The sequence below is a fragment of the Rhinolophus ferrumequinum genome, chromosome 7, assembly GCF_004115265.2.
Source record: "Rhinolophus ferrumequinum isolate MPI-CBG mRhiFer1 chromosome 7, mRhiFer1_v1.p, whole genome shotgun sequence".
Taxonomy (NCBI): Eukaryota; Metazoa; Chordata; class Mammalia; order Chiroptera; family Rhinolophidae; genus Rhinolophus; species Rhinolophus ferrumequinum.
Genome location: NC_046290.1, coordinates 6,725,891 through 6,752,813, shown reverse-complemented (window position 1 = coordinate 6,752,813; position 26,923 = coordinate 6,725,891). Strand labels below are relative to the sequence as shown.

Here is a 26,923-nt window from a genome sequence, read left to right as displayed (position 1 = left end):
AGTCCTTGCCTCGGGGTTTGCTTTCATGCTTCCCAAGCTAAGATGCTGCCCTCGAGGGTATGGAATGCCTGGTTTTTAGCCCATTTTCTGCTTAGTAACTTGAAACTATTTCAACGTGGCAAATTCTCAGTTCACGGGGCATTCACGTTTTCCTTATAAACAGAAAGAACCTCTGTCGTGCTAGTATGCTCTTTGGCTTTCCAGAAGCACACGGTCAGGGCTTGCTTAGGATAGAAAGACCATCGGTCAGTAACACAAGGCCAGAGCCTGTGCTCTCTGCTCCTCCCCAAACAGCCCCCCACACCTTGTGCTTTGTTCTCTGGAATCCCAGGAGGATTCAAGGTTTTCGTTTGCTTGGCTTTGCTCCCCAAATGCTGCAGTTGTTACAGCACTCTGCGGGTATACAGCCAGCTCTCTTAAGCTCTCTGGAACCTGCCAGCTTCCAAGTTCTGTCTCTCTTCAGAGAAAATCACGTCCTCTGAACGGCTTCCCAGAGCCACTTATTTAAATAGACCTGTCACTTTGGGGCATTAATATTCCACTGAATGAACAGGTTCCACAGCCCTCCTGTGATTCTCAGTAGCAGAGCTGACATTCCTTGGGAAGTCAAAAACCAAAGGGCCAACAGATCAGCTTCTCAAAACCTAGTTATATTTATTAAAATCCAAAGTTATGATAATTCTAACATTATTTTGTTCTGCCTGAAAGGTAAGATAAGAGCGGATAGGTGTCTGTATGTTATGAACTACCGGAAAATGTAAAGAGTTTAGGAGGGGCCATCCCGTTCAATGATTCATCATTTCTAAAAGGAAATGGTTCCTATTGAATATAATGAAATTGCCACTTGGAAATTTGACTCAGGTGCAAAAATACACTCAGGTACAGAATACTGTACTTGAAAAATGAGAATGAGATACACACTTGCACCCCATCCATTAATGTGTGTTAATACTGGTGCATTTTGCTTTTAGAATGACCTAAGGGTAACCATCCTGTGATGAGCTCTCAAAACACCTCCCAGTGCTATACATAAACGCCAGTCCAAAGGAGACATTCAGGCAATCGCATCTTTAAAGGCATTTTCTTAATATTGATATATGTAAATGGAAATAAGACAGAAATATTTGTGCAATTTTTTTTAAATACCTCAATAAGTATCCTTATTGCTGTCCACCAACCCCAGCGAGGACATTTGAGGACTTTTTTTTCTTTTAAACCATACACACACATCTACTGTTAAAAGAAAAATGAAACTCACTTTCCTGAGAAAAAGAACTATAAACTAACTTAGTATTAACAAAAGAAAATGGAAATATTCTACAAGTTAGACATGACAGCAAAAGCCTTACAGGGCAGATCAAAAATTCCCTGAAAAGAAATCTCACCAGTCGGATTTTTAATTTAAGAAGGAATATAAAACAAGCTGGAAAAAAGAATGCATATAAGAGGGAAAAAATTCTTTTCACATTTTCCATTTTAGTTACATCAGTGGTTCTCATTGGGAAGTGACTGTACCCCTAGGGGACCTTTGGCAATATCTGGAGACAATTTTGGTTGTCAAGCCTGGGGGTGGGCTGCTATGTCACCTTTTGTCAAAGGCCAGGGAGGCTGCTAAACATCCCACAATTCCAAAGATGGCCCCCAACCGCAAAGAATTCCCTGGCTCCAAATGTCAATAGTGTCAAGATTAAGAAATCCCAAGTCACATGCTTTTTAACTCACCTCAACAAGAAAGTTTAGGAATCTCATCACAAAGATACTTTTCAAAGGGAAAAATATACCATATTTTTTTCGTTCAGGTAACAGATTATTATTGAACACATAGATTCACCAATAACAAAACAACCAACACTGACCGAGGGCGCTCCCCACGCCAGGCATGCGTTCAATGGCTTTCCACATGTGAGCTCATTCGCTCCTTCTCACAACTTCCTGCAGTAGCTGCTGTCATTCCCTCGTTTTACAGAAGAGGAAACTGAGGCCCAGACAGAGTGTTAAGTGGCTGGGCCTGGGTACAACCGGTAAGTGGAGGAGCTGAAGGTTGAAACCAGGGGTCCCGGCTTCCGAGCTACATCTGTTGAGCACTCTGCTCTGGCCACCTATCAAGGATGGACACACTCGATGTCTGCAGGAGGATTACTTTAGGCTTCGAGGGGGCGGGGCTCATGGAGGAGGGAGGGGTGCACATGTGTGACCCAAATAACGGAGTGGGGGAAACAGCATTCACCACCCTGCGCCTCGGGAGGCCGACCTCTCAAAGACGCGCAAGGTGTTTCTGCCATCCTGTGAATGAACGCAGCCAACAGCTGAAGCCTCCACCAGACCCAGGCAGACCCTGTGCCTTGGCCAGAGTGGCTGGAAGGCAACTGACCTACAAACAAAAAGCCTTGTAACTGAAATTAATTCATGGGAAGCATGCACCGATGTGACTGACCCCATACGGTTTCGGTTGAAAAGTAAATTCCTGACGTTCTGTACTCAACTGTAACCAGATCCAGAGTAAAAGCCGATGAGGCTGCCTCCAAACACAAAAGCGTCATCACCACCAAACGTTTCATCAGGACGCGCCATCTCTCACCAGTACAGGTCAGGCAGACCCTAAACTCTGTTCAAACAGATGTCTCACTTTTGAAACTGTCGCTGAGTCAAAACCATAACCAATGGGATTAACTTTAATTTTGATCTTTTTTATTTCCAAGAAAGCTGTCCTCTTTGAAGCCTCTGTCTTCATTTACTGAATTTATTCATTGTTTTCATAGCATCCCCTAAAACCCTCAGGAGGGAAAACCCAGAGGGGAAAAACCCAAAGCAAGCTGCACATCCTGGTAACCCCAGTATAATCACAAGGGAAATGAAAACAGGCTCAGACTGCAGGACCTTGTATACTGGCCAGTACGGAGACAGCCAAGTCAGACAAGGACAAAAGGCTGTGAAACTGTCACAGACCAGGGGAGGCTGGGGACACGTGACAACTACATGTGAGCGCCTGGATGGGACCCTGGAACAGAAAGGGGGTATGAATGAAAGACTGGTAAAATCTGAACAAAGCGTGGAGTTTAGTGAAAAGTAATGTACCGATATCAGCTTCTCAGGAAGATCTGAACACGGGGAGACAACTGACCACTGTTGGGAACTCTCTGCCCTGTCTTTGTCACTTTTCCATACATCTGAAATTATTCCAAAATAAAACTCTATTTAAAAAAAAAAGGTTGTCTAAACAGAACTCCTAGCCTCGGCTGATGCTCAGAATTCTGCTGCTGTTCTCAGGACACTAAGACGGGAGGGGAGATGCCACCTCTCTGGAACTCACAGTGCCAAGTGGGATTGGCTGAACCCAGTGCCAAGAACAGAAAAAATTTTTTAAAAAATTAAAAATTAAAATAATGAAATTAATGGCGACAGGAGCATCTCACACTGATTGAGACATTAGGGGCTGGCCCTGAGCCAGACCCTCGATGTGTGTGTGTTTTACACACATTTGCTCATTTAATTCTCAAAATAATCCAATGAGGTGGTGCCACAGATAATCAGGATTCCAGCGAGGAAAGAACTCGAGCTCAGTCTCATGGAATTTAGCTTAGTACTTCATTAAATCTGCATAGCCATTGAGAGTTTACAAAGTATTGTGACAGTCTATCCTCAGGGGGGTAGAAATAAGTCATCCTGTTTCAGAGACGGGACAGGTAGGCTCAGAGAAGGAAGTGCTTCCTCCAAGATGCCAAGGTCATAAAGGGCAAAGGTGGTGTCCTGCTGATCCGAAGCTACAGCCTGAGAGCTTTCCACATGGTGACTCACCATTAAAAGGGAAGCTGCTGTACACCAGGTCACCAGGTGACTCCAACCACAGTGAGCTCCGCCATGCCCGTGCCCACCTTCAGCAGGACGGGCTTGCCTCTCAAAACCAAGACCAGAACACACATTTCTGAAGAACATTTCTGAAGAACAGGTATGGGCAGGAGGAGGCTAAAGAGTGAGGGATGAGCTCATCAGGGAGCAAGGAGGGTGACAACCCCAGCCTTTGTTTTGTTTGTTTCACCGTGAATGGTGATAGCCATGCACCTCAAAGAAGCTATTCTTTGTGGCATCCACCTCGTTTTTTTTCTACAGCACTGATTCATCCCTTCAACACATACTCTTTAAGGGAGCAAAATCCTCATTTCCCGGGTTCCCGGGACCTCACAGGACAAGGGAAGACATACCTGCTAGCATCAGGGCTCGGATGCACTCCGTGCGGCCCTGCATGGCAGCTTTCATGAGAGCCGTGAACCCGAACACGTTCCTCCTTTCAAGGTCAAGACCAGGGAAATAGTTCAACAAGTAGTTGGTGATGGTGGCATGCCCTGCGAAGAGAATTGCACACATGAACTGACCGCACTCCACAGAGAGTGCTCCTTCCAGTGAGGCCTCCCGAGAGAGAGAAACGTGGCATGGCCGACCTCCAGGACCAGCCCATCTGCAGGGTGTGTGAGTTTGCCTCTCAGACGACAAGAAAAAATTCTCAGACGGCAGGAAATGGGAAGATACCAGGCCCTGCCTGGCCATCGCATTGCTGTCTCTGGTTCATTCTTATTCCCTTCAGCCGACTCACTTGGGAGCTCAGCTGCCCTGTCACACTGTAAAGGAGGGAACCTGAGTAGCCAGGATGCTGCATGGTGGCATGTGGAACTCCTGGGCCAGTCTCAGCAGATACTGCTGGTCAGGGGAAGGGCCTAGATGCTGTCAGCCCCCAAGAGGAGATGCTGGTGCAAACAGATGCAGCACTGAAAATGAGTCTCAGGGCTATTTCCCAGGGCTCCGGGCTTCAGGGAGAACAGTCATCATTGCAGCAATAGGATATGCCAGTGCACACTGCCACCCTCTGCCACGGCTCAGAAGTGCCTCTCTCTCTCTCTCTCTCTCTCTCTCTCTCTCTCTCTCTCTCTCGCTTTCTCTCTCTCTCTCTCTGTTTCTCTCTCCTCCTGTCTCCCTCTCTCCCTCCCTCCCTCTCTCATGCACACAGTGTTGCTACCAGCACCATCAGCCAGAAACCCAAGCAGGTGAGAATATTCATTTGAGAATATAGATTTCTCCCCTTTGTCACATTGAACTTCCAAAAGTGCACAGGTTTTCTGCTCATTCTGACCCTCGCAGGTAGGGTGAAAAAGGAGAACATGTAAAAGCAGTATTCCCAGGGTTTTCCGGGCTCACCTCCAGGAAGCCAAAATGCAGAGAGAGAGTTGCTCAAACAGAGCTGGGCCACAAAGACACGCTCTTGGATCAAATGTCTGTGCAGCCTGCTGCCCACTGCTGGCCATACTTCCTAAGTCCTTGTGTGAAATGACACACCGCCCTCCCCCACTTCCGTCCCCTAGAGCAGGGTCCCAGCCTTGGCACTAGTGACGTTGGGGCAGGATTGTTGTCCATGGTGGGGCGTCCTGTGCACTGTAGGGTGTTAGCAGCACCCCTGGTCTCCAACCATTAGATGCCAGTAGCAACCACACTTCTCCTGCCCAAGTGTGACAACCGAAAATGTGTCCCGACTGTGCCCAAATCGCCCCGTTGAGAAGCACTGCCCTGGAGGCTAGACTTTGTTTCAGGACCAACCACACCAAGACAGCTTCCTCTCTTCCTCACCTTCACCCTGCCCCCAACCACCCACCCGGCAGGCCCCGTCTCAGCTGCCATCTCCATCGTGGCCCTGCTGGTGGTGGCTAACCTACCCGGAGGAGTGGGAGCAGGCTGCAGAAGCGCCTCCTAGGCCCAGGTGGCCGTTCTGGGTGCCCAGTCTCCATCCTTGTACACTGAAGATCCAGCTCTCTAAAATGCCCCCAGTCATCCCCCCACAAGCATGTGCCTTTGGAACCCCACTGTCAGAGTTGCAGGTGTGGGGCCTCCTGGGCATTGCAGTGCCCTCTCTGTCCTTAACCGGGTACCACTCCCTCCCCCCCGGGGAGGCCTCTGCACCACGGAGAAGCCCGACCACGAGGCTCCTTCCTGGGTGATTTCAGGAAGGGCACTGCGTGAGATTTGGGAAGTGTCAGGACTTCCCAAAGTGTGAGGCCTCCTCCTTGGGTGGACAGCCTGGAGACACAGGTGCTTCCTGAGGCTCTGTCGTCTGCTGAGAAGGCGGAGCGAGCTGAGGCCCCCAGCACAGCGGCATGCGGAGAACGCCCACGTCCCTGCAATGGCAGCAAGCTCCCCTGCACCTCGGCTCACCCAGCCAGGCCAGTGCCACCCAACACTAACTCCTCCCATGGCAGCCCGCAGACGCCGTCCTCCCTTCATACTCCCACCCAGACAGAGGCTGGGACCCAGTTTCCTTCCTTGAGGGGTGCACAGATACTGTGGGCTGCTGCCCAAGCAATATCAAATCTTTCTCATCAACTTCCAGGTTAAAAACAAACAAGCAACAAACATGAGAGTGCGGACCCTTCTAGAAGCATTGTTGTCTGCTTACCACTGACTCCAGCCCATCTCTTGAACTCACTGCAAAAATTAAAAGGTGAACCGCAGCTTTTCTGGGAGAGAAACACGGACTAATATGACTACGTTGTGAGATTAACAAGCCAGGAACAAACGGGTGTGAGCCTCCAGCCCTGACTCACAGCTTCCAGCCAGCAGCTGATGCTTTTGCCTTATGTACACCACTTGGCCCTCTGATGTCACTTACAGTGCCGGGGGAGGGCATAATGCTAGCAGCCAGTGCCCAAAACAGCTTAATTGCTCTAAATGGTGCGGGGACAGGGTCCTTTGGTCTTAGTGAGGTTTGTTGTCCAGCTTAAACACTCTGTGGCACCTGTCAGTTAGAGTTAGTGAAACGAATTGCAATTCATTTAGAGCCATTTCTTTAAAAACGTGAAAGAGCGTATCTGTCTCAATTTTCAGCACGATGTCCTTAGCACTTATATATTCTGAACACTTTGAACAGGCGAGGAGAGGAAAAATTGAAAACCCACAAAGCAAATGGCCCATTATACATACAGATCTGTTCTGCATATTATGTTGAGCTCAGAAAACCAACACACGGTCAACTCATTCTGACTGCAGGCACGAGCTTCCAATGACTCAGGAAATCACTCCTGGCTCCCCACCGACTTTCCCAGGATGGCAGAATAATACCTCTTACCACACAGGGGACCTCATTCAAGGAAATCAGGGTGGACCCGGTGCTTCCAAGAATGTGTAGATATTATTAAACCTTTCTTCTTAGAAACCATGACAATTAACCAAAAGGAGCTTTACTTTTCTTTAGTAAGATAGATAGATGAGATAGATAGATGATAGATAGATAGACGATAGATAGATAGATAGACTATAGATAGATAGATAGATAGATGACAGATAGATGATAGATAGATAGACTATAGATAGATAGATAGATAGATAGATAGATAGATAGATAGATAGATACATAGATACATAGATAGATAGACAGATAGATGATAGATAGATAGATGATACAGACAGACAGATACAGATAGATAGAACACAGCCTTCCATGCATAACAGAACCCAAGCATGCACCATATTGAAATCTAGTTTAAGCCCAGTGCAACTTAGATTAGACCTTACCGAATAGGATTTCCTAAAGTCCTCAGAGGAAGCCCTTTTAAAGGGTGAGCTCATCACGCAGACCCCAAGAACACCATCCCCTCCAATGAGCTTTTCCTGCCTAAGAGAGACATGAGGGACCCAAGGAATAAGAATTACGGATGAAATACCTTCAGTGGTGTGATTAAACAGCAGTATAGATAGAGAGCTTAGTACTTAAGAGAGGGAGCTCTGGAACACCCAAGTTCAAGTTTCTGACTTGCCACTTAAAATCTGGGAGACCCTGGGAAGATGAGTCACCTTCACCGAGTCTCTGTTGCATTTGGAAAGTGGGGATACTGTCAACCTTACAAGTGTGAAAATTATAGGAGATACTGTGTGGATTGTGCCTAGAGAGTAACAGGCACAGAGTAGAAGGAGGAAGGGGAGAGTAACTTCACAACAGAGAAACCTGGCTGGCAGGCACAGCCTCAGCCAGGTGCTCAAGGTCAACATCAACAGTGACAAGCCACACAGACAGCCTGGACTGACAAAGCACTTTGCTTGATTGCTCTTCAGTCAGGCCCCTCAACCTACCCCTAGGCCCATCTGTGCACCACCTTGTAAAATCCAGCTTTAGCAAAACCCCCGCTGAATCAGTTTCACCAGAGACTCCACCCCTGGTATCTGATCAAGCTCCTCCTCCCCTGTCACCCCCAGGTGATGACTCATCACCCTGACTTGTCTTCAGCAACAATCATGTTGGTCACTTTAGCCAGAAGCCCTCCCCCCTGACATTTCCTCTTCATTGTCATACATGGACCCCACCCTGCTCCTGGGTCACAGGTCCCCACTTTCCTTGTTGCATTTGGAGTTGAATCCAACCTCGTTCTCCCACTGCAACACCCCACAGCAGTGCTCCCTGCAACCTACCAAGACGCTCCTGAATAATGTCTACCTTCATATCTGTAACAAAGGTCATCGTGTATTTTTTTCTTTAACTGTACCCTGGATATGATGTGATGAAAATGGCACTTTCCTCAGTGGTCCTCCTCCCAAAACCCTGTAATTCCAGTCTAATCATGAGAAAAACATCAGACAAACCCCAATTGAGGGACGTTCTATAAACTACCTGACATCCCCCAAACTGTCAAAGTCATAAAGTCTGAGCAACTGTCACAGCCAAGGAACCTAAGGGGACATGACAACTAACTGGAAAGTGGGATCCTGGAACAGAAAAAGGGCATTAATGAAAAACTGAGGAGGTCAGAATAAAGAATGGACTTGAGTTAATAATAAAAATGCATCAATACTGATTCATTCATTGTGCCGAATAATGTATCACACTAATGTAAGATCCTACCAACAGGGAAAACTGGGTGCAGAATATACGGGGATTCTCTGGAGAATCTTTGCAGTTTTTCTATAAGTCTAGACGACTCTAAAATCAAAGTATATTTTATGAAAGGGAGATCTAACTTAGGGCCACTCGACAAGAGTGCAAGGTAGGGACGATGACTCGTGGCTGGCTACCGGGTGTTGATCCTCTCCGCGCTGTCCCCAAGCCTTACCAGGGGTTGGGGGAGCTCATGCAATGGACAGAAGATGGTGGCCAGGTCCCCAGGAGCACAGGTGGAGGGGATTGGCTGACTCAGGCACTCCGGAAGAAGTGAATGGACCGGCCTTAGTGATTGGCGGAGCCAAGTAACCAAAAGAGAAAAGCCAAAGATGACCCCTGCTACCACCACAGCCCCGGTGTCTGGTTCCGCTTTGGGTGGCTGATGGCAACTTCGTTGAGTGTACGGGGTAGAAATCCATGGCACCCAAGCTTGACTGGATTCTCAACCCAGCCCAACAACACTTCTGTGTTTCCCCTTGACTCTCCCACAAGCCCCGCATGGGAAATTTTAAACTTTCCCACTCTTAAGTCACCTGCCTCACAGCAAACCCTTCTCCCAGGACATGACGCACAGCCTACTTCACAGAGGGAACAGAAACCACAAGAAAGGAATCCCCTCAACGTTCCCCCACCACCCCAGAAACTTCCCGTCCACGAGCAGTCTCTCCTCCTTCCCTCCTGTTGAAAAGGAAGCGTCAAGATGCCAATCTCCACCCTCCAGTGCTTGTGCTCCCAATGACCTCCTCTTTCTCTTCAACCTCTGCCTCCCTGCCCTTCCATCAGGTTGCATAAATGGCCCAACGTCTTCACCTTGCTCTTTACCATGTGATTGCAAAGTTCTTCCATCAAGAACTGGGACATTTGCCGGTGGGATGCAAGCAGAAGTTTGAAATGCACTAACTGGACTGGACTCCCGCTCATGCTCACGTCTCAGCTATCTGCCTAGGAACAAGCGCAGGCTAGCTCAGTGGTCCCAGGGAGGGGATGAGAAGTGCCTGGAGAAGAGCTGCCCCCGCGGAAGGACCCAAGCACACCTCAGAACAGGGTCCACCTCACCACCAAACATGAGCAAAGGTCGTCCACATGAGTCGATCCCCAGCCCATACACAGACGTATGAACGATAAACACATTTTAGAGTCTGGGGTCTGTTTGCTATGCAGCACCACGATGATATGCATGCTCAAAGGTCTCCCATCTTAATACATATACGACTATCCCTTCACGTTGCCATAACGAACTACCGTAGACTGGGTGTCTTAAACCACAAACATTGCTCACCGTTCTTTCTGGAGGCTGGGAAATCCACGCCAGCAGATTCAGGGAAGGTCTGTTTCTTGGTTCATAAATGGCCGCCTGCTCGCTGGGTCCTCACATGGTAACAAGGGTGAGGGAGCTCTCTGGGATCTCTTATGAGGGCACTAATTCCATTCATGAGGGCTCTGCCCTCATGACCTAATCACCTTGGGAAAGCCCCACCTCCTAATACATCACTTGGGGATTCGTACTCAACATATGAGTTTGAAGGGGGGTATAAACATCCGGTCCACTGCAGTGACCCATAATAACACCTGTTGACCTGGCATTGCCCTCCAGCCACCCGCCATCAATCATGAGACTCCTTTTCAGTCTTACTCCCAGAGTCATCTCCTCTCATTCTTGCTACTCACATTCCTCTAACGCTCCTGACACGACTTCCAACAGTCCCCAATGACCATCTCGTAGCAACATGCAGTGGTTACTAGTCAGTTTTCATCTTACTTGCCATCCTCACAGCATTTACCCCTTGTCTCTTCCACCCTTTTTAAAACACATTCTTTCCGCAGATACCCTGAAAGCTGACCCTTCCGATTTCCCTCCTGTCCGTCTGGCCACTCCTTCTCAGTTTTCGTTATGAGCTCCTCTGTTCTCTCCTTCCTGAAATGCTGCTGTTCCCCGGGTGCATGGCTAAGCCTGCTGGTCACCCCATACACTGTGCACTGGTGATCCCGTCCGCTCTCAGGGATCCAGTATGACCTTAAAACTCCCACATCTCTTATCTCTACCTCAGTCTCTCTTCCTGAGTTTCGTAACTAAATATCTGTCTACTAGATGTTTCACCTTAGGCCTCCCACAAGCAAACTCAACACACGTTTCTCCCAAACCTGCTCCTCTCTCCCACAGTCCTGATACAGCGATGAACACCAACAATTATCTCGGTGCCCACGCCAGAAATCTGGGCTTTGTCTCCAGCTCCGCCCTCCCCCCCACCCACTTTCCCCATCCAAGCTATCATGGAGTTTTGCCAACCCCACCTCTTAAATATCTTCCAAACCTGTCCTGTTTCTCCTTCCCAACCTCTACTCCCCAGTCCGGGCCACCACATCCCAACTGTGGTACAGCACCTCTGCTATCTGTCCCCTGTCCCACTTCTGCCCCTCCATCCGTTCTCCACATGACCACCACAATAACTTAAAGAAACTCTTCTGACCAACACAACTACCACTTAAAACCCTTAATGGTTTCAACTCTTTAGGTAAAATCTTCACCGAGTTAGCTCCTTTTTATCTGGGCCTGCTCTCTGCGGGACAGCAGAATATGCTACCCCAAAATGTGCAGCTTTGGCATAAGGAGTATGTTAAGCGGAAGGGAATTGAGGAAAAGCAGATACAAGAAAAGCTCCCTGCCCTCCCCCATTTGTCTAAAAGCAGGACATAATTTACTTTACTTAATTATTTTTAAATTTCCCCCCAGTTTTATTGAGATATGATTAACATATAGCACTCTGTATGTTTAAGGTATACAGCAGGATGATTTGACTCACATACATTGTGAAATGACTACCACAACAAGTTTAGGTAACATCCGTGATCTCATATAGGCACCAAAAAAAGAAGAGGAAAAAAATGTAAGGGTCTTTTCCCCCCTGTGGTGAGAACTCTTAGGATCTACTCTCTCAAAACATTAAATTTTCAAAGCTCTCTCTCCTTCCCGCTCTACCAAGGACAAGAGTCAATCACTGGAGACAACTTTAGACATTATCAGCCTGGAGATGGCACTGGAGCAACCTACATAACAAACTTCACTAACTAGCCCTTATCTGCCATTGGTTTACCCTCTCCTAGTTTACCACCCATGGAAGCTTAAAATTGTTTTCAGTTGTCTTGTCCTTTCTCCACAAATGCATTGTTCTTTGTGGAAGATGCCATGTAAGCTGGAGTTCTAAGCCCCCTCCCTGAGTTACTCATTTTTCCCTCAGGACAGGTATACGTGTTTACAAAGGTCTGCTTTTCTCTTGCTAATCTGTCTTTTATTACAGGGGTCTCAGTCAAGAACTCAGAAGGATAGGGGGAACATTATTTGTCCTCCCCTAAATCCCCTCTGCCCCCTCAGCTCTTACCCCAAAGCCCTTCCACTCTACTTTGCAATCACTCACCTCTCCTTTTAACTCACCTGTGTGCCACGCTTTTTCTAATCTAGTGGCCTTTGCACATGCTGGTTCCTACGGGGACACTCTCCTTTCCCTTTTACAGTTCCCTGATGAGCCATCCCTTCTGATGCAAGCTCTTCCCTGGTCCCTAAGAGTGGATTAGGCACCAGAGCCATGGTGTCCCATGGCCCACACTCCCATGTGACAGCCACCACCCTCGTGACCCTGCTCAGGAGTCCAATTCACTCAGGTTCAATAAATCTTTAGTCAATGCAAAGGCGGAGCGATTCCTGCTTCTCTCTTGGGAAAAGTACACTTATCCAAAAGCTGTCCATTGTCAAGCTGTAAGCACATCGTCTAAGACGCAATGGCCACTGGGGATTCATTTAACATTACATTGAGTAGCCATTCTGGGCTAAGACTCTTTATTGTTTCCTCCTTTATTCAAAGAAAGGAAACACAATAAACCCGTTCTGCTCTGAAAATGGAAAAATGTTAACAGAACTGGGGTTGTCTGAAGATGTGACTGGTTTGACGCCAGGTACTCAAAGTGGAGTTTCCCGAGCCAGGCCAGCAGAGGGAAGTGTTGACTTGGGAAATATCACCTCCCAACAGCCCTGCAAGAGAGAAGAACGCTGTGCTGAGCCAGAGGGCTCTGAAAACTGGGGTTTACAGGAAAAGGCCAGGGAATGTGAGGAAACCCCAGGGATTTACCAAGTTCTAATTTCTAAAGTGAAAGAGGAGAAACCAAGAAAAAGGAAATCACTTCAAAAAACCATAAAAATCACAATGAAGTCAGACGGAAATCATGATTATGGCTGGTGATAAGAAGATAAGATAAATAACATGAAGAAACAAGTATCCCTGGCTCCTGGCCAGGTGGTAAATTCTCCTCTGAAGTGAGACCGTCCCCAAATCCAGGTCAGAACTGGGTCTCACACGAGCAGACAGAGCCCACCATGGCCACCCCTGGGAGCCTCACAGCCACTGTGTCCCCAGCAGTGGGCCGTGAATAGCGCCAGGCTGGCTGGCTCTCAATGCATTTCCTTCAGAATTTTTTTTTTTTTTAAAGATTTTATTGGGGAAGGGGAACAGGACTTTATTGGATAACAGTGTGTACTTCTAGGACTTTGTTTCCAAGTCAAGTTGTTGTCCTTTCAGTCTTAGTTGTGGAGGGCGCAGCTCAGCTCCAGGTCCAGTTGCCGTTGCTAGTTGCAGGGGGCACAGCCCACCATCCCTTGCGGGAGTCGAACCGGCAACCTTGTGGTTGAGAGGATGCACTCCAACCAACTGAGCCATCCGGGAGCTCAGCGGCAGCTCAGCTCAAGGTGCCGTGTTCAATCTTAGTTGCAGGGGGCGCTGCCCACCATCCCTTGCGGGAGTCGAACTGGCAACCTTGTGGTTGAGAGGATGCGCTCCAGAACTTGGGTTGAGCCATCCAGCAGCTCAGCTCAAGGTGCCGTGTTCAATCTTAGTTGCAGGGGGCACAGCCCACCATCCCTTGCAGGACTTGAGGAATTGAACTAACAACCTTGCGGTTGAGAGCCCACTGGCCCATGTGGGAATCGAACCAGCAGCCTTTGGAATTAGGAGCATGGAGCTCTAACCACCTGAGCCACTGGGCCGGCCCACCTTCAGAATTTTTAAAGTAAGTTCGAGGAACAACAAGTTATAACAACGCACTAGAGGTTACTTATACCCAAGCGACTTAGTATTCTCACCAGTTAGAAAAAAGAACCCTTCAGTTTTCTCACTGCACCACACTCTGACCACTCTGTTAAAGAGGAACAAGGACCAGAGAAAGTAAACACATAAGTCCATCCCTGGGACTTAGTCTTCATTGCTTTGGCTATCTTATTTTCTATTTTATTTTTGTTAGGAAACGGATGGTAGAAACTGAAATTACTAGCTGAATGAGATTTAGGGATTATTTGAGGATTTATTGTCATATATTCTCTCCGTTGCAAGGCCTAATACAGATTTGGTCGTATTTTTATTATGCATTAAGTAGCCAAGGAAGTTAGACTTTGTAGAGAACACGTGACAGTCAGATCAAGGCCTTTGCATCCTAGTTTATTCTCACAAATGCTGAGTGAGTCCTGCAGAAAGCCAGAACTTGCAACTCTCAAACATCCAACGCAGTTGCAGTCGCCAATTATATTAACATGTGGGTGCTTTAACATTCTCCTTAACCACACAGATTCGGGGGCTAACTTCAGATGAGGTCGTTCCACCTGGCTTGCCAGCCACTTGTTTTGGCATGGGGCACATGACTTGGCCATGAGACGTAAATGAAACCCTGCTGGAGGCTTCTGGAAATGTTGATCCATCTTAGAGAATAAAACAAGACAGGGGTTTGCTCCTCCTTCCTGAGGCCTGCGTGTGGCACCGCGAAGCCATGAGTGGAGCTGCCATGAGCTTGGATGGAAGGGAAAGGTCCAGAGCGCTTCTGAGAAGCTGGCCGCAGGTCCTGACATCAGGAGGCCGCCCAACGAAGCAACCCTGCACGTAGCGCCCTCAGACATGTCATGTTGCAAAAGGCCATTTCCTCACTGTTGAAGTCCTGTTTTGTTGGGTAGTCAGTAAATCGCACCCAATAATATCGTAACAGATCTAGTGAGAATCAGCGAGTGATTCATAAAAACAAATTGATGAATTAAAAAAAAAAGTCCCCAAATCTTGGGATAAAGAGATAGAAAAGAAAAAAAAAATGATGAAAGGAAGTTATAAAAGGGGGCGCAGTTGATCTAATCTACACCTATGAGGAACCCTGGGAAGAGAGAACAAACAAGGCAGACAGCATTCAGAGAAGTAACAGAAAAGTCTTCCTAAGGTGAGAAGATAAAGCCTAACAAACACAGAGAGAGGGGCCTGACGTACATGGCAGTGAGGTTTCTTGGCTCCTCTTTGTGCATTTGTTGGTTTTCAATGTCAAGGATGGAGGCAGGAGATTTCCAAGTCTAAGGAAGACCAGAGTATCAATAAAGACACAAAAAGCAGGCAGGACACAGACTATTCCTCTGCAACAGTAAATGAAAAAAACAGACAAATTGTAATTCCTGTGTGAATACAAAATGAAAACATTTTCAAAGAAACAAACACTTCAGAATGTACCTGTGGGTATTAAACCACAACGACTCTCCCTATCACACGAAGAGCGTTTATCAATCAATACGAAAGCCATCTCCTTCCCGTCCAGTATCCTGTTCACACTCAGGGCCATGTCCACGGACCCCGCTCTCAAAACTCCTGGTCCCCCCGTCTGTGCTCTAACATGGACCCCCCCGCCCGTCTGTGCTCTAGCACGGACCCCCCCATCTGTGATCTACCACGGACCCCCGTCTGTGCTCTAGCACAGACTCGAGTTTGGAGCTCCACACTAGCCACCCGCCATCGAGCCCTCTTAGCTGTCTCAGTATTTCAAAGGCCTGAGCACAAATGGAAACTTTTCCGCTTAGCGTCACCCCCTATCCGGGAGGCAGAAAGCCGTGCCAGACCCCACCTGTCCTCCATCGTCCACACCACAACCACGAGACCTGAGCTTTCTGCCAGGCTGCACTTGGCTCCTTCTCTGCCTCTGAAACTGCCGCTGGGCCCACCAGGATCATTTGATCTTGCCAACACACACCCAGCCTCGTGCCACTCCAATGCGTTCTCTCACGTTGTATCCAGACCCTTAATAATCTAGTCCCTGCCGCCTCCGCATGGGGCCACCTCTCACCTCTCCTAGGCACACCAGACCTACAGCCACACTAAGCTACGCCGTTGCTAAGATGCACCAGGCTCCTTCTTAGCCCCGTGGCTGTGCAAAACATCGGTTGGACCGGCCTGCCCCTGACTTCTTCACCACCCTGCTCAAAGCCCCTCTTCCGCAACCCCTGCCTTACACCACCAGGCTAGGTGGGGTGTTGTCATCCCACGGCACCCAGGTCACCCTCCATCAGATCCATCAGAGAGCTCCTTAGCTGGAGAATTATGCAAGGGCAGGACTGCCCTTTACTTTCACACCCTTGACCCCATTCCTGGCAGTGGGAGGTGACGTATGGTGAGCCCATGCTCACGCAATGCCCGCCTCATGATATCTTTCCTTTTACAGTGTTGCAGCTCAGGAAGCTGTGCGCCCTGCTTTCAAAGCCTGGCAAACCTCCTGGAGGAAAAACTTCACGCCCTGAAAGTGAACATGTGTTAACACAGCCCCAAACCCTCTCTAGGGTAGGGGGTTCCCCACTTGTGCATCTTGATGGAAAAGCAGTGTGCAAGACTGCTTCCCATTACAGGGAATGAAATGACCAGACGCTGGCTTCTCCAGCCTTCCCCGGCTCAGAGTCAGTCACGCTGGCTTTGGCACAGAGGCTTGTCATGTAAGACAGAACAGGCAGGTCTTTCTCGGGGGGCAGTGGCAGACATCAGCTTTCCAGAATCAACATGCAGGGTGGTTGGGGGCATCTTCCCCAGCCTCCCTGCTCTGACCAAGTCAGATGCTCAACCACTCCCAACAACGTGAGGCGCTGCATTCCTTCAACAAACCAACGCCTGTCCTTCCCAACTCAGCCAGATGCAGCTTCTTTGCAACTGAGAACCTGAGTTATGCAATGGATGTCCTTTTGGAAGCCAAGAATTTTGAAAGTGGTCAGTTACAAAACCGGTTAATACCACGGTTACAAATCAAGGGTGGTCCCAAAGGGACAAGTATGGGTGTCATGTTTGTCTCGATGTCCAAAGGCAACTCTGGAAGAGGACAGCCACAGTGCACTTGGCATTGTTGGTGGAAGTACCACCTCTTGCAATGCACACCTGGGCAGAAGGACACTGAGTGGGACACACATTCAGGCTCTCTCACAAACAGTGCCACCTCGTTCCACGGACACTCCCAGCAAGGAGCGCCTGGCTCTTCTTCACATCTACAGGCAAAGTGCAAGGTGGCCTTGCAAATGTGTCTACTTTAATACTTTATCTCTCACTAATACACAGTCATGTCTCTTCTGCCAGTGAGTTTCCAGTACCTTTCTGTTCCCATCTCTGGAACGGGGCCCGGGGGCAGGGGGGTATGTGCGATGCTCTAGGTGAAATAATGACGAGGCCGGATTTCTGGAGCAGTTCTAGAGTTAGACCTACCCAATACTGACTTCTGCACGAGTGTGTAAACTGCCCCAAATGCACAGAGAATGTGCAAGCACACCCACCAGCCTTTTCTTGAACCTCTTAGCAGCAGAACAAGATTTCTGATCAATTTCCGTCCTTGCATTAATGTCACCAGCTGAGATCATGTGACCCCCGCACACCCCCACCCCTCCTTCCCACCCACATATACTGCCTGGCAGCTGCTCTCTGGCCCCAGCTCTGGGAGGGGAGGAAAAGCCGGCTCTTACCTGCCTGCGCAGCTGTGATTAGGGCCGTGTTCCCCTCGCTGTCCTGCCAGTTGACGTCAACGTGGGGGCACTCTGCTAAGACCACCACAGTATCCACAAAGCCGTGGTAGCAGGCGACAATAAGGGCAGTCTAGAAAGAGAGAGGGAAGCGGGTCAGAGGGCAGAGCCCAAACATGGTCACTGCAGAGCCAGGAGCACCCACTGCCCCGGGGGTGTGCACAGAGGACCCTGAGTCCCGGGTCTCAGAGGCAGCTGAGAGCAAGCCAGCTGTCTGTTCATGCTCAAATGTTCCTGGGGCGCTGACCGCCAGTGAGGCGCTGTGCCCAGGAGAGACCAGGGAAGCAAGACCCCTGCCCTCAGGGGCTCGCCTCCAGCGAGGGGAGCGTGGACTGCAGGCCCGACATGTAAGTAAGTGACTGACGCTGACAAAGTAGCCGGGTAAGGGAGGTGGCGGAGGGCAGGGCAACGTGGCTCGGTCTCAAATAGGGTGCTGGTGGCCTCAGCGAGGAGATAGTGGGAAGATGGGAAGGAGGTGAGGGAAGAAGCCAAGGGGACGAGGAGGGGATGCCCAGGCAGAGGACATGGCTGGCCACCCAGGGACCAGGAGGAAGTCAAGGAAGCAATAGACCCTTGGAGGCCAGGATGGTCTGGGCAGTCAGTTGCCAATTGTCTACGTGACTGGCGCTTGGGTGGGAAATAGATTCCAGGAGACCAGGGTGCAAGCAGACAGACCAGTTGGGGGTGCGATATCATAAAAAGTAAGTATTTGGTCTTTGTCCCCAGTTCCAGGCACAGAGCTCCTCAAACCCTTGGAATGCACTGTTTTTATATGCTAATGAAATGACTCAAGAAACGGGGACTTGTATCTAGAAAAAACTACCATGTGATTAAAGGGTTAGATCTTCCAGGAGAAAGGGGCTCGAGATTGAGCTCAGTCAGCAATGGCCAATGATTTAATACCTACTTCCCCAAAAATAAGACCTAGCCGGACCATCGGCTCTAATGTGTCTTTTGGAACAAAAATTAATATAAGACCCAGTCTTATTTTAATATAAGACCAGGTATAATATAATATAATATAATATAATATAATATAATATAATATAATATAATATAATATAATATAATATAATACCGGGTCTAATATTAATTTTTGCACCAAAAGACGCATTAGAACTGATGGTCTGGCTAGATCTTATTTTCGGGGAAATACGGCAGCTAGAGCAAACCATGCCTACTTAGTGAAAACTCTACAAAAAAACCCTAAACAACAGGGTCTAGGGAGCTTCTGGGTTGGTGACCATGTCAGGATGCTGGGAAGGTAGTGTACCCAGAAAGGTGGACGCTCCGAACCCCTTCCCATAGCGTCCTGTGCATCTCTTCCATTTGGCTCTTCCTGAGCTGCAGCCTTTGTAATAAACCAGGAATAGTGAGTTCTGTGAGTCACTCGAGCAAATTACCCACCCTGAGGGGGGCTGTGGGAAGCCCCCAACTTTACAGCCAGCTGGTCAGAGGGTGGTCCCTGGGCTGAGACTGGCGTCTGCAGTGGGGGCAGTCTTGTGGGACTGAGCCCTGAACATGCTCGGTCTGTGCTGACTCCCAGGAGTTGATGTGGGAAATGACATGGATTTGGTGTCAGAAAAAACAAGACACCACAGGGGACTCCTGCCGATGCCACGCAGGTGGGCAGGTGGCGATGACAAGCCATCTAGAAACCAGGCAGCAGGCCCTCACTGGAACCCCCGCCCACCTTCCCTGCTGGCACGCTTGTCTCAGACTTCCAGCCTCCAGAACGGGGAGAAACAAATTTCAGTTGTTGATAAGCTACCATTTCACTGCATTTTGTTACAGCTGCCTCATCTAAGACACCTTGTAACAAACGACAATTATCAACAGCTCAGGTTCACAGCCTCCCACACAAGGATTCAGTGAGATGCTAAAATTCAACCAGGGGAAGACTCTCAGATGCAGCGGTTAATTATCACGTGACTCTGAGCACTGCAGGCAACGCCCACGCTTCCGTTCAGAGCAATTCCACGTGGCCCAGCCCTATTTTTAACCATGTTTTTAATAAGAATGTAATTTTTCATGGAACAAGGAGATGGCATGGGCAACCCCACCTGCTTATCTCAATAAGGCTCCTAGTTGCTTTCCCAAAAGAGTATTAAATCATAAACATTAGAGTTTTAAAAGTTTTAGAGAATACCAGTGTTTTTTTAACACTGACAGCCACAGTGCAGTGTAATGAACTCTATAATTTTGTGACTATAGTCAAGGCTATTTAATATGCTCCAATTTACGCATTCTTTGAAATAGGTCATTCCATCTATAGAGGGAAATATCTCACAATAATTTAATTTTAAAGAGAAAAGGGCGTAAAGTGAGCCCAGGCCAATTCTATTTATCAGCTGCTCAGGCTTTCAGTCTCTCGGATAGCTAGAGCTCACTGCCTTCTAGCACCACTTCGTTCTCCCAGCTAACCTGCTGCATAAATGGTCTGGACACTTGAGATTGCACCCGGTAAGCACGAAAATCTCATTTTGAACTTCTCTGGATGAAGTATTTCTTAAGTATTCTATAATTTCCTGACATAAATAAGGCATGTTGAACACAATGTAAACTCTTCCTTTTTACATAATTACACAAGCTCATAATTTATTACAGAAAACAATCTGAAAACAGAGAAGAAAACCACACACACACACACACACACACACACACACACACATTTTCTTTAAACCACAGAATAGGATTATTGGCTACAAGTTTCAGTGAGAAATGTATCAGCATCATCTTTTCACGTCAATAAAAATATTTGTACATTAATAGTTCCAGCATGGGTGGAGGGTTGTAATCTACACATGCAGAACTATAGTTATTTAATGAATCCCTTGGACTCTTGGACACTGGGATTGTTTCCCTTTTTCTCTATTATGAGTAAAACCTGCAATAAAAAAAACCTAGATCTAATGCTTTGTGCATATCACTCCTTATTTTCTCAGGACACATTCTCAGAAGTAGTATTTCTGGATTAAAAGAGATATTTAGAAAGCTTTGAACACATATTGCAAACCTGTCCTTGAAAAACATCTCAAAGGGCATCCAACCTTTACTTATAGACGACGGGTTTTTAAAAGGAAGAATTTCCATCAGCAGACAGCAGAGGATGCTCTCCAGGCCTTCTGATGGACCGGGCTCTTGACTCAGCCTCCGCTCTCTCTTTGGGGATCCCCCTCACCTCCGCTCCCTGCTACCCCAACCCACTGAGGGGTCTGTTGTAGAACCACAGCCCCTCCCGACCACCTATGGTAAGACCCCCAAATGCGCAGCAGGCCTGTACTGATAGTGCCTTGGAAATCTTAGCATAAACTTAAGTCAGAAATGAAGATTATCAAAAAAGATAAATAAATAAAATACTAAATTTGAGGGCTCAGGATAAAATGGTATCAGACCCAGAACTGGAAACTTCTAGTCTTCCCACAGAGACTTACTATTAAAAATCATCACCTTTATGCCCTACCTCCTGGGGTCTGCTCCAAAAGTCGGACTTTCGTTCCCATAGTTAAAACTAGTGTTTAGCCATAGCTTAAACTCTGTTTTAGCTGGAGTGTCTTGATGCTCCCCAACAGGAAGATGGAAGGGGAGGTTAACTTTGGCAACCCCTGACCATGAGCTCAAAAAAGACGGTAACAAAGACTTGTCTTCTGAAAGAAAACCAATAAAATGCACCTAAGCCGTCAAAAAAAATAAATAAATAAATCACAAAGCCAAATATCGTCCACTTGCTGCATCAACAGTAGCCCACTTGCAGATGGCTCCCTTGCAGAAGCCGCAAATAGTTTGCTTTTTAAACGACCAGCAAAACGTTCATGAAAATAAAATATTATTAAGAAAAAAATAAGTAAGCTACCTGCAAATGGAAGTCCCTATTTAGAGGTTAGCTAGAAATTCTAGGCCCTCAAAACACAAGCCTAGTTTTCAAGTTCTACACACCATAGAAAAGACAGAGCAACAACAACAAAATGAGCTGAGATATTTCTGCTTAAAAAACTGTAAGGGTTTGCCTTCCTGAAACAAAATGCTTATATTAACCCATCAATTTCACTGGGAGAGGTTTTTCTCCCACCTGCATTTTTTTTCTGTGTGAATAACAAGATCATCATAGTTCTTTTTCTTTGAGAATTATCAGCCTACAGTTCTAACCAAATGTTATTAAATTTCCATTGGGAATTTACTTATACTGTATTTTATGTCATTTATTAAATTTTAAAATGCAAAAAAAAAATTGTAAAACCTTGTACATCAAAAAAATAAACAAACCAAAACCCCATTCCTTGCAGGAAGGATGAGCTAACACCAAGATTCTAATAAGATCACTTATTATATTAACAGATTAAAGGGCTGGGCGGGAAGGAAGAAAGGTGATCATCATCCAAGTGGGTTAGAGCTCTCAACACACACACACACAGAGAGAGAGAGAGAGAGAGAGAGAGAGAGAGAATGCATAGAAAAACTCCTAGAACGATTACACCAAAACCAAAATATTAAGAATAATAACCTCTGCAGAGGCGTGGCAACAGGAGGTGTGTGGTGGTTAAACATTATTCTAAATGGTTCTGTGAAGGTATTTTTAAGATAAGATTAACATTTAAACCAATACACGCTGAGTGAAGCAGATGGTTCTCCATGATGGGGTGCGCTTTATCCAGCCAGTTAAAGACCTGAATCGATCAAAGACTGACCTCCCTTGAGCAAGAACTAATTCTGTCTTCTGACTTGAACTACAGCTCCTCCCTGGGTCTCCAGCATGCCAGCCTGCCCGAAAGAATTTGGACTTAACAAAGCCTCCACAATTGTGCGAACCAATTCTTTACAATATAATAAATCTGTGTGTATCTCCTTCGCTCTCTCTCCATATGTATGGAGATATATATATATATATATATATATATATATATATATATATAATATATGGAGATATACACACACATACTTATATACAGTTAGATATAGACACACACACATATTGTATTGGTCGTATATCTCTGGAGACCCCTGATTAATACAGGGTAGGTGTGGAAGGAACACTCTGAAAGAACTGTTTTCACTTTTTACTCTAGATGTTTCTGTAGAGTTAGAATTCTTTAAAACAAAGCTTTTTATAAGGAACTTACATGATTTTAATTTACAATGAAGAACAAGGAAGGAAACACCGGCTGTGAGCGGTCAACCCAGGACCAGCAGGGGGACACCGCCAACGGCCGCACCCCTCCCCCCAACCCCCACCCCCAAGGCTCCTAACACCAGCACGGGCCAGGGAGCTGTGTCCTACACAACCAAACAGAAATAGCGGCTTGGACCGAAGTGGGCAGGGAAGGTGGGGAGGCGGAAGAAAGGGGGAAGGAGAAAGGCGACACGATGTTTACATTCATAGCATTCTCATTAGGAAATACAGCTTTAGAACAACCACTGTAAACAACTGAAAAGAGATCCGTCTGCGGACAGGGGAGGTGGGGCAGTGGGCAGAAGAAACAGGAGCTGACCAACAGCCAAGGGAAGAGACTGAGACACCAAGAAGCACACAAAGCCACAGCCAGATGGTACAATAGAGGAGCTAATCCTGACCATCCAGACAGAGAAGGGTACTAGCCATGCTCGAATGTGAGGAAAAGTCCCTCATTTGTAATATAGTTTTTAAAGTTCGAGACCAAGAGAGTAAACTTCAGTTACTTGAAAATCCATTTCTATAAAACATCTTTCTCCATAAAAATACTACCTACAGGAAGGGGAAAATGTTTATGCAGCTTGATGACAGAATTCAGGAATTCTGGTCCTCTAAAGATATATTTGTAAGAGACAGCCGTGTGTACCACTAGTATGGGCATAATTTTGTTGCGTAAAGTGTGTTGTGTTCGGTATAGTTTCAATAATCTCATTTATGATTAGGCACCATGATGAGAAAGCAAAACCCAGGACTGGAATTTGATCCCTCCGACATGGCTGCTGCAAGTCTCTGTGGTTTGGGTTCTCCCCAGCGCCCGTCCTCAGTGCTACCCAGGCTCGGTTCCACGGCTTTGCTTGTGCAATGCCTTCCACCTGGAGCACCCTTCCTCCCACCCACAGCCCCCTGGCCTTGTCTGCCTGGCACATGTCTGATCCTCCTGCCAACTCTTGCTTCAAACCCCTTTACACCCATTTTCTGATGTGCTCACGGGGCTGCCTTGCACACACCACTCCCCGCCGGAAGGCGGGCTCCAAGTGGAGAAGGAGCACATCTTTTTAATTTTGTTTCCCTGGTGCCTGACATCTACAAGACACTCGATAGCATTTGTTGAATGAATGAACCGCCTCTGACATGTTGCAGTACCACCCACCTAGCACAGTACTCAGCTTAGTCTAAACTGAGGAGCTGACACATGTAACGTGAGTGCTGAGCTTTTCATGTGACTTCCACGTTCAAGTAAGGAAGTGACTTAAGGTCCCACTGAAACCTCAAAGAAGTCAGTTGCCTTTCGTGCGGTGTCCCCATAGGCTGGTGCGGCCAAATCTGGGGCTGAATAATATAGATGTGAAAGCAACAGCCAAACGCAAAGAAAACGGAAGCAGCCCCAAGAATTCCACCCCGAGGAATTCACTTCAGGGACATCAAAAGTATGTCAAGAGATCTATATAAAGATCTGTAGTTGGAAAAGCCTGAGAACAACCCAAATAGACATCAAGAATTGACGGGCTAAACACATTATGGGACTCTATGTTGCCCTAAACAGTAACGAGGCTAGAACGCAGGTGTTGATGTGAAAAGATCTTTGCGGGGTTATATTAAGTAACAATAACAACAACAACAACACAAACAACAATAATAACAGCCACAGGTCACAACAGTCTATACAAGTATGATATCACCTCTTTTTGTGTGAACTGCTAAAATGTGTGCATGGCCTGCAGTGGCTATTGTTCATAAAAGATCTTTTACTTTTCTAAAAGGAGATATAAACATTTTAACTGGCTATACCTTCAAGACACATAAGAGGAGACTTTAAGGTTTTATTATGTATTTTGGATCTGTCTCAGTGTCTTTTCAAGGCACACACACTTTTTTAATTATACAAATAAAGTTATTTTGGCAACAGGGTTATGGGTGATATTTGTGTTTTGATTCATGCTTTTCTGCATCAAATAAAGAGATGTGTAATAAATTGTTTTAAAAAACAAGCATTACAAAAGATAAAATGTATAAAATATGTCAGGAGAAGTCTTTCAGAGGCAGGGCCCACCTAGCAATCTTCGGATAAGGAATCGATAAATTCAAGGTTATCATAATTCAGAACAATTTCCGTTTAGATTAAATTTGCATAAAATGTAAATTTTATTATCACTGCAAACCTGTTGTTTGGATTTATGATTTTAGATTGTCATTTTAAGAAACTACTTTGTTCAAGTACAGTCTCTCTTCCAATCCAGTGGGGGATGGGGGACTGTGTGTGTGTTTGTATGTACCAGAGGCTCGTCTAATTTTCCGGATACTGGCAACAGTTTTCACGTAGTCATCTTACCAGCATTCAGTGATAGAAAACCACACCTGTTAACTAAGAAGTGACGTGCAGGCAGCGATTGCCTACAATAATGGCTTGTTCCTCTCACCACTTACTCACTTAATCTTTCTGAAGCAGTGCTTGGGATTCTTAGATGGATATACAACGGTCAACAGAGAACTTGAAAGAGAACAGCTGGCAGAGCAAAATACAGAAAAGGCAAACAGAACAGAACCCCCCCACCCACGTGCAGGGCCCTGCCACACAGCAGGGGCACGGAGGCTGTCCTCACACCCAGATGCAGGTCCTCCGGCCCCTGTCAAGCCCTCAGACCACACAGACAGCTGGCGGCCACCTACCGAGGGACCCTGGGTCAGAACTGCCCAGCCAAGCTGCTTCTGAATGAATCCCTGAGCCACAGAAACAAATGCTGATTGCTCATTTAAGCCAGTATACTCTGGGGCAATGTCATGCAGCATTAACCAATATGAACAGTAAGTCATAACGCTAGACTCCTGACAACATCCAATCACAATCTTCTGAAGCCTATAAACAGTAACAATTTACGTTTTTGTCTTAAAATCTGGATCCTTGGATTAAGTTTGAATATATGTGTATACAAAAAAATACACAATTAAGTAAAATGTACTATAACAGCATTTCATTAATAACGCACCGTTGTGATCTAGTAGATAATAGGCTAGGTATAGTGAGACAGATATAATTAATGCCACAAACAGCGAAGAAAATTTCCCCTTTGGGCTTAAATCAGACTCACTACATTCTCAGAAGACATGAGAACAATGCTATTTTTTTTTCCTTTTTTCCAAAATGTTCTTTTGAAATTAGAAAGAAAAGTTTAAAAACATTTTCTACTATATAATCTTATATGTTATCAAAAATATTAGAAAAAAAGTATATGAAGAATTTAGTCACGAGGAAAGGCTTAAATTATAAAATGAAAACACGTATACACTTTAAAAAACAAGTTAGTAAAATAATCTATCAACAATGCATGAAATAAAAAACTAGAAAGAAATGCACCAAGATTTCAGTACTGATTGAATCTGGATGATGGTGTTATCGGTGACTTCTTTTTCTTTATACTTTTCTGTAATAAATTAAAAGTCCATTTTACTCCCTAATGTGAACACTTACTTATATATAATAATCAGAAATTATAAAATGTTTAAGGGAGAAAATTTCAGATAAAGCTTCTCAATCTCTTGCTTGTTCAACCGCAGAAGCAATAGACTACACGTTCAGAGTTTCGGGGGTGGAAACAGTATAAAACAATAAAAAGCTATGTTTGTCCTTTTCTGGAAACAGTTGGGGGGGTAAATTTCCAAGTAACTATGCTATTAATAAATGAAAAACCAAACTGGACCTTTCAGGATCTGAAGATTATGATCAGCTTTCTGAATTTCTTACAAAAATGCTCTGTAAAGTTTCGAGAGAGGCATCCGAGTTGTCCATTATGTCGGCCTCCAGGGTTGAAACCCTTGTTGGATGTCCAGTCCACCACTCAGCCAAGTGTTTCTCAGACCAGAGCACCCATCCAGCTGGTCTGCTGCAGTCTCTCTGACAACAGCGTGTTCCTCTCATGATAAATCAAACTCTGCAACTTTTTTCAGGGCAATTTTTTTTGCAAGTACTGGGTCTGCAATGCACAAGCACCGGTTTGGGTCATGTAGTATGGCATAATTC

At 46.4% G+C, this 26,923-nt stretch overlaps 1 protein-coding gene across 1 annotated transcript in view; it reads right to left on the bottom strand.

Moving 5' to 3' along the window:
• ANKRD33B (ankyrin repeat domain 33B) overlaps positions 1-26,923 on the bottom strand; it is a 66,904-nt gene that overhangs the window by 10,205 nt on the left and 29,776 nt on the right. Inside the window, exons 2-3 of the mRNA XM_033110831.1 lie at positions 17,685-17,814; positions 4,200-4,340 (exon numbers count right to left, since the gene is read on the bottom strand). Of these exons, the coding sequence (XP_032966722.1) occupies positions 4,200-4,340; positions 17,685-17,814 (271 nt within the window). The remainder of the gene's footprint in view (positions 1-4,199; positions 4,341-17,684; positions 17,815-26,923) is intronic.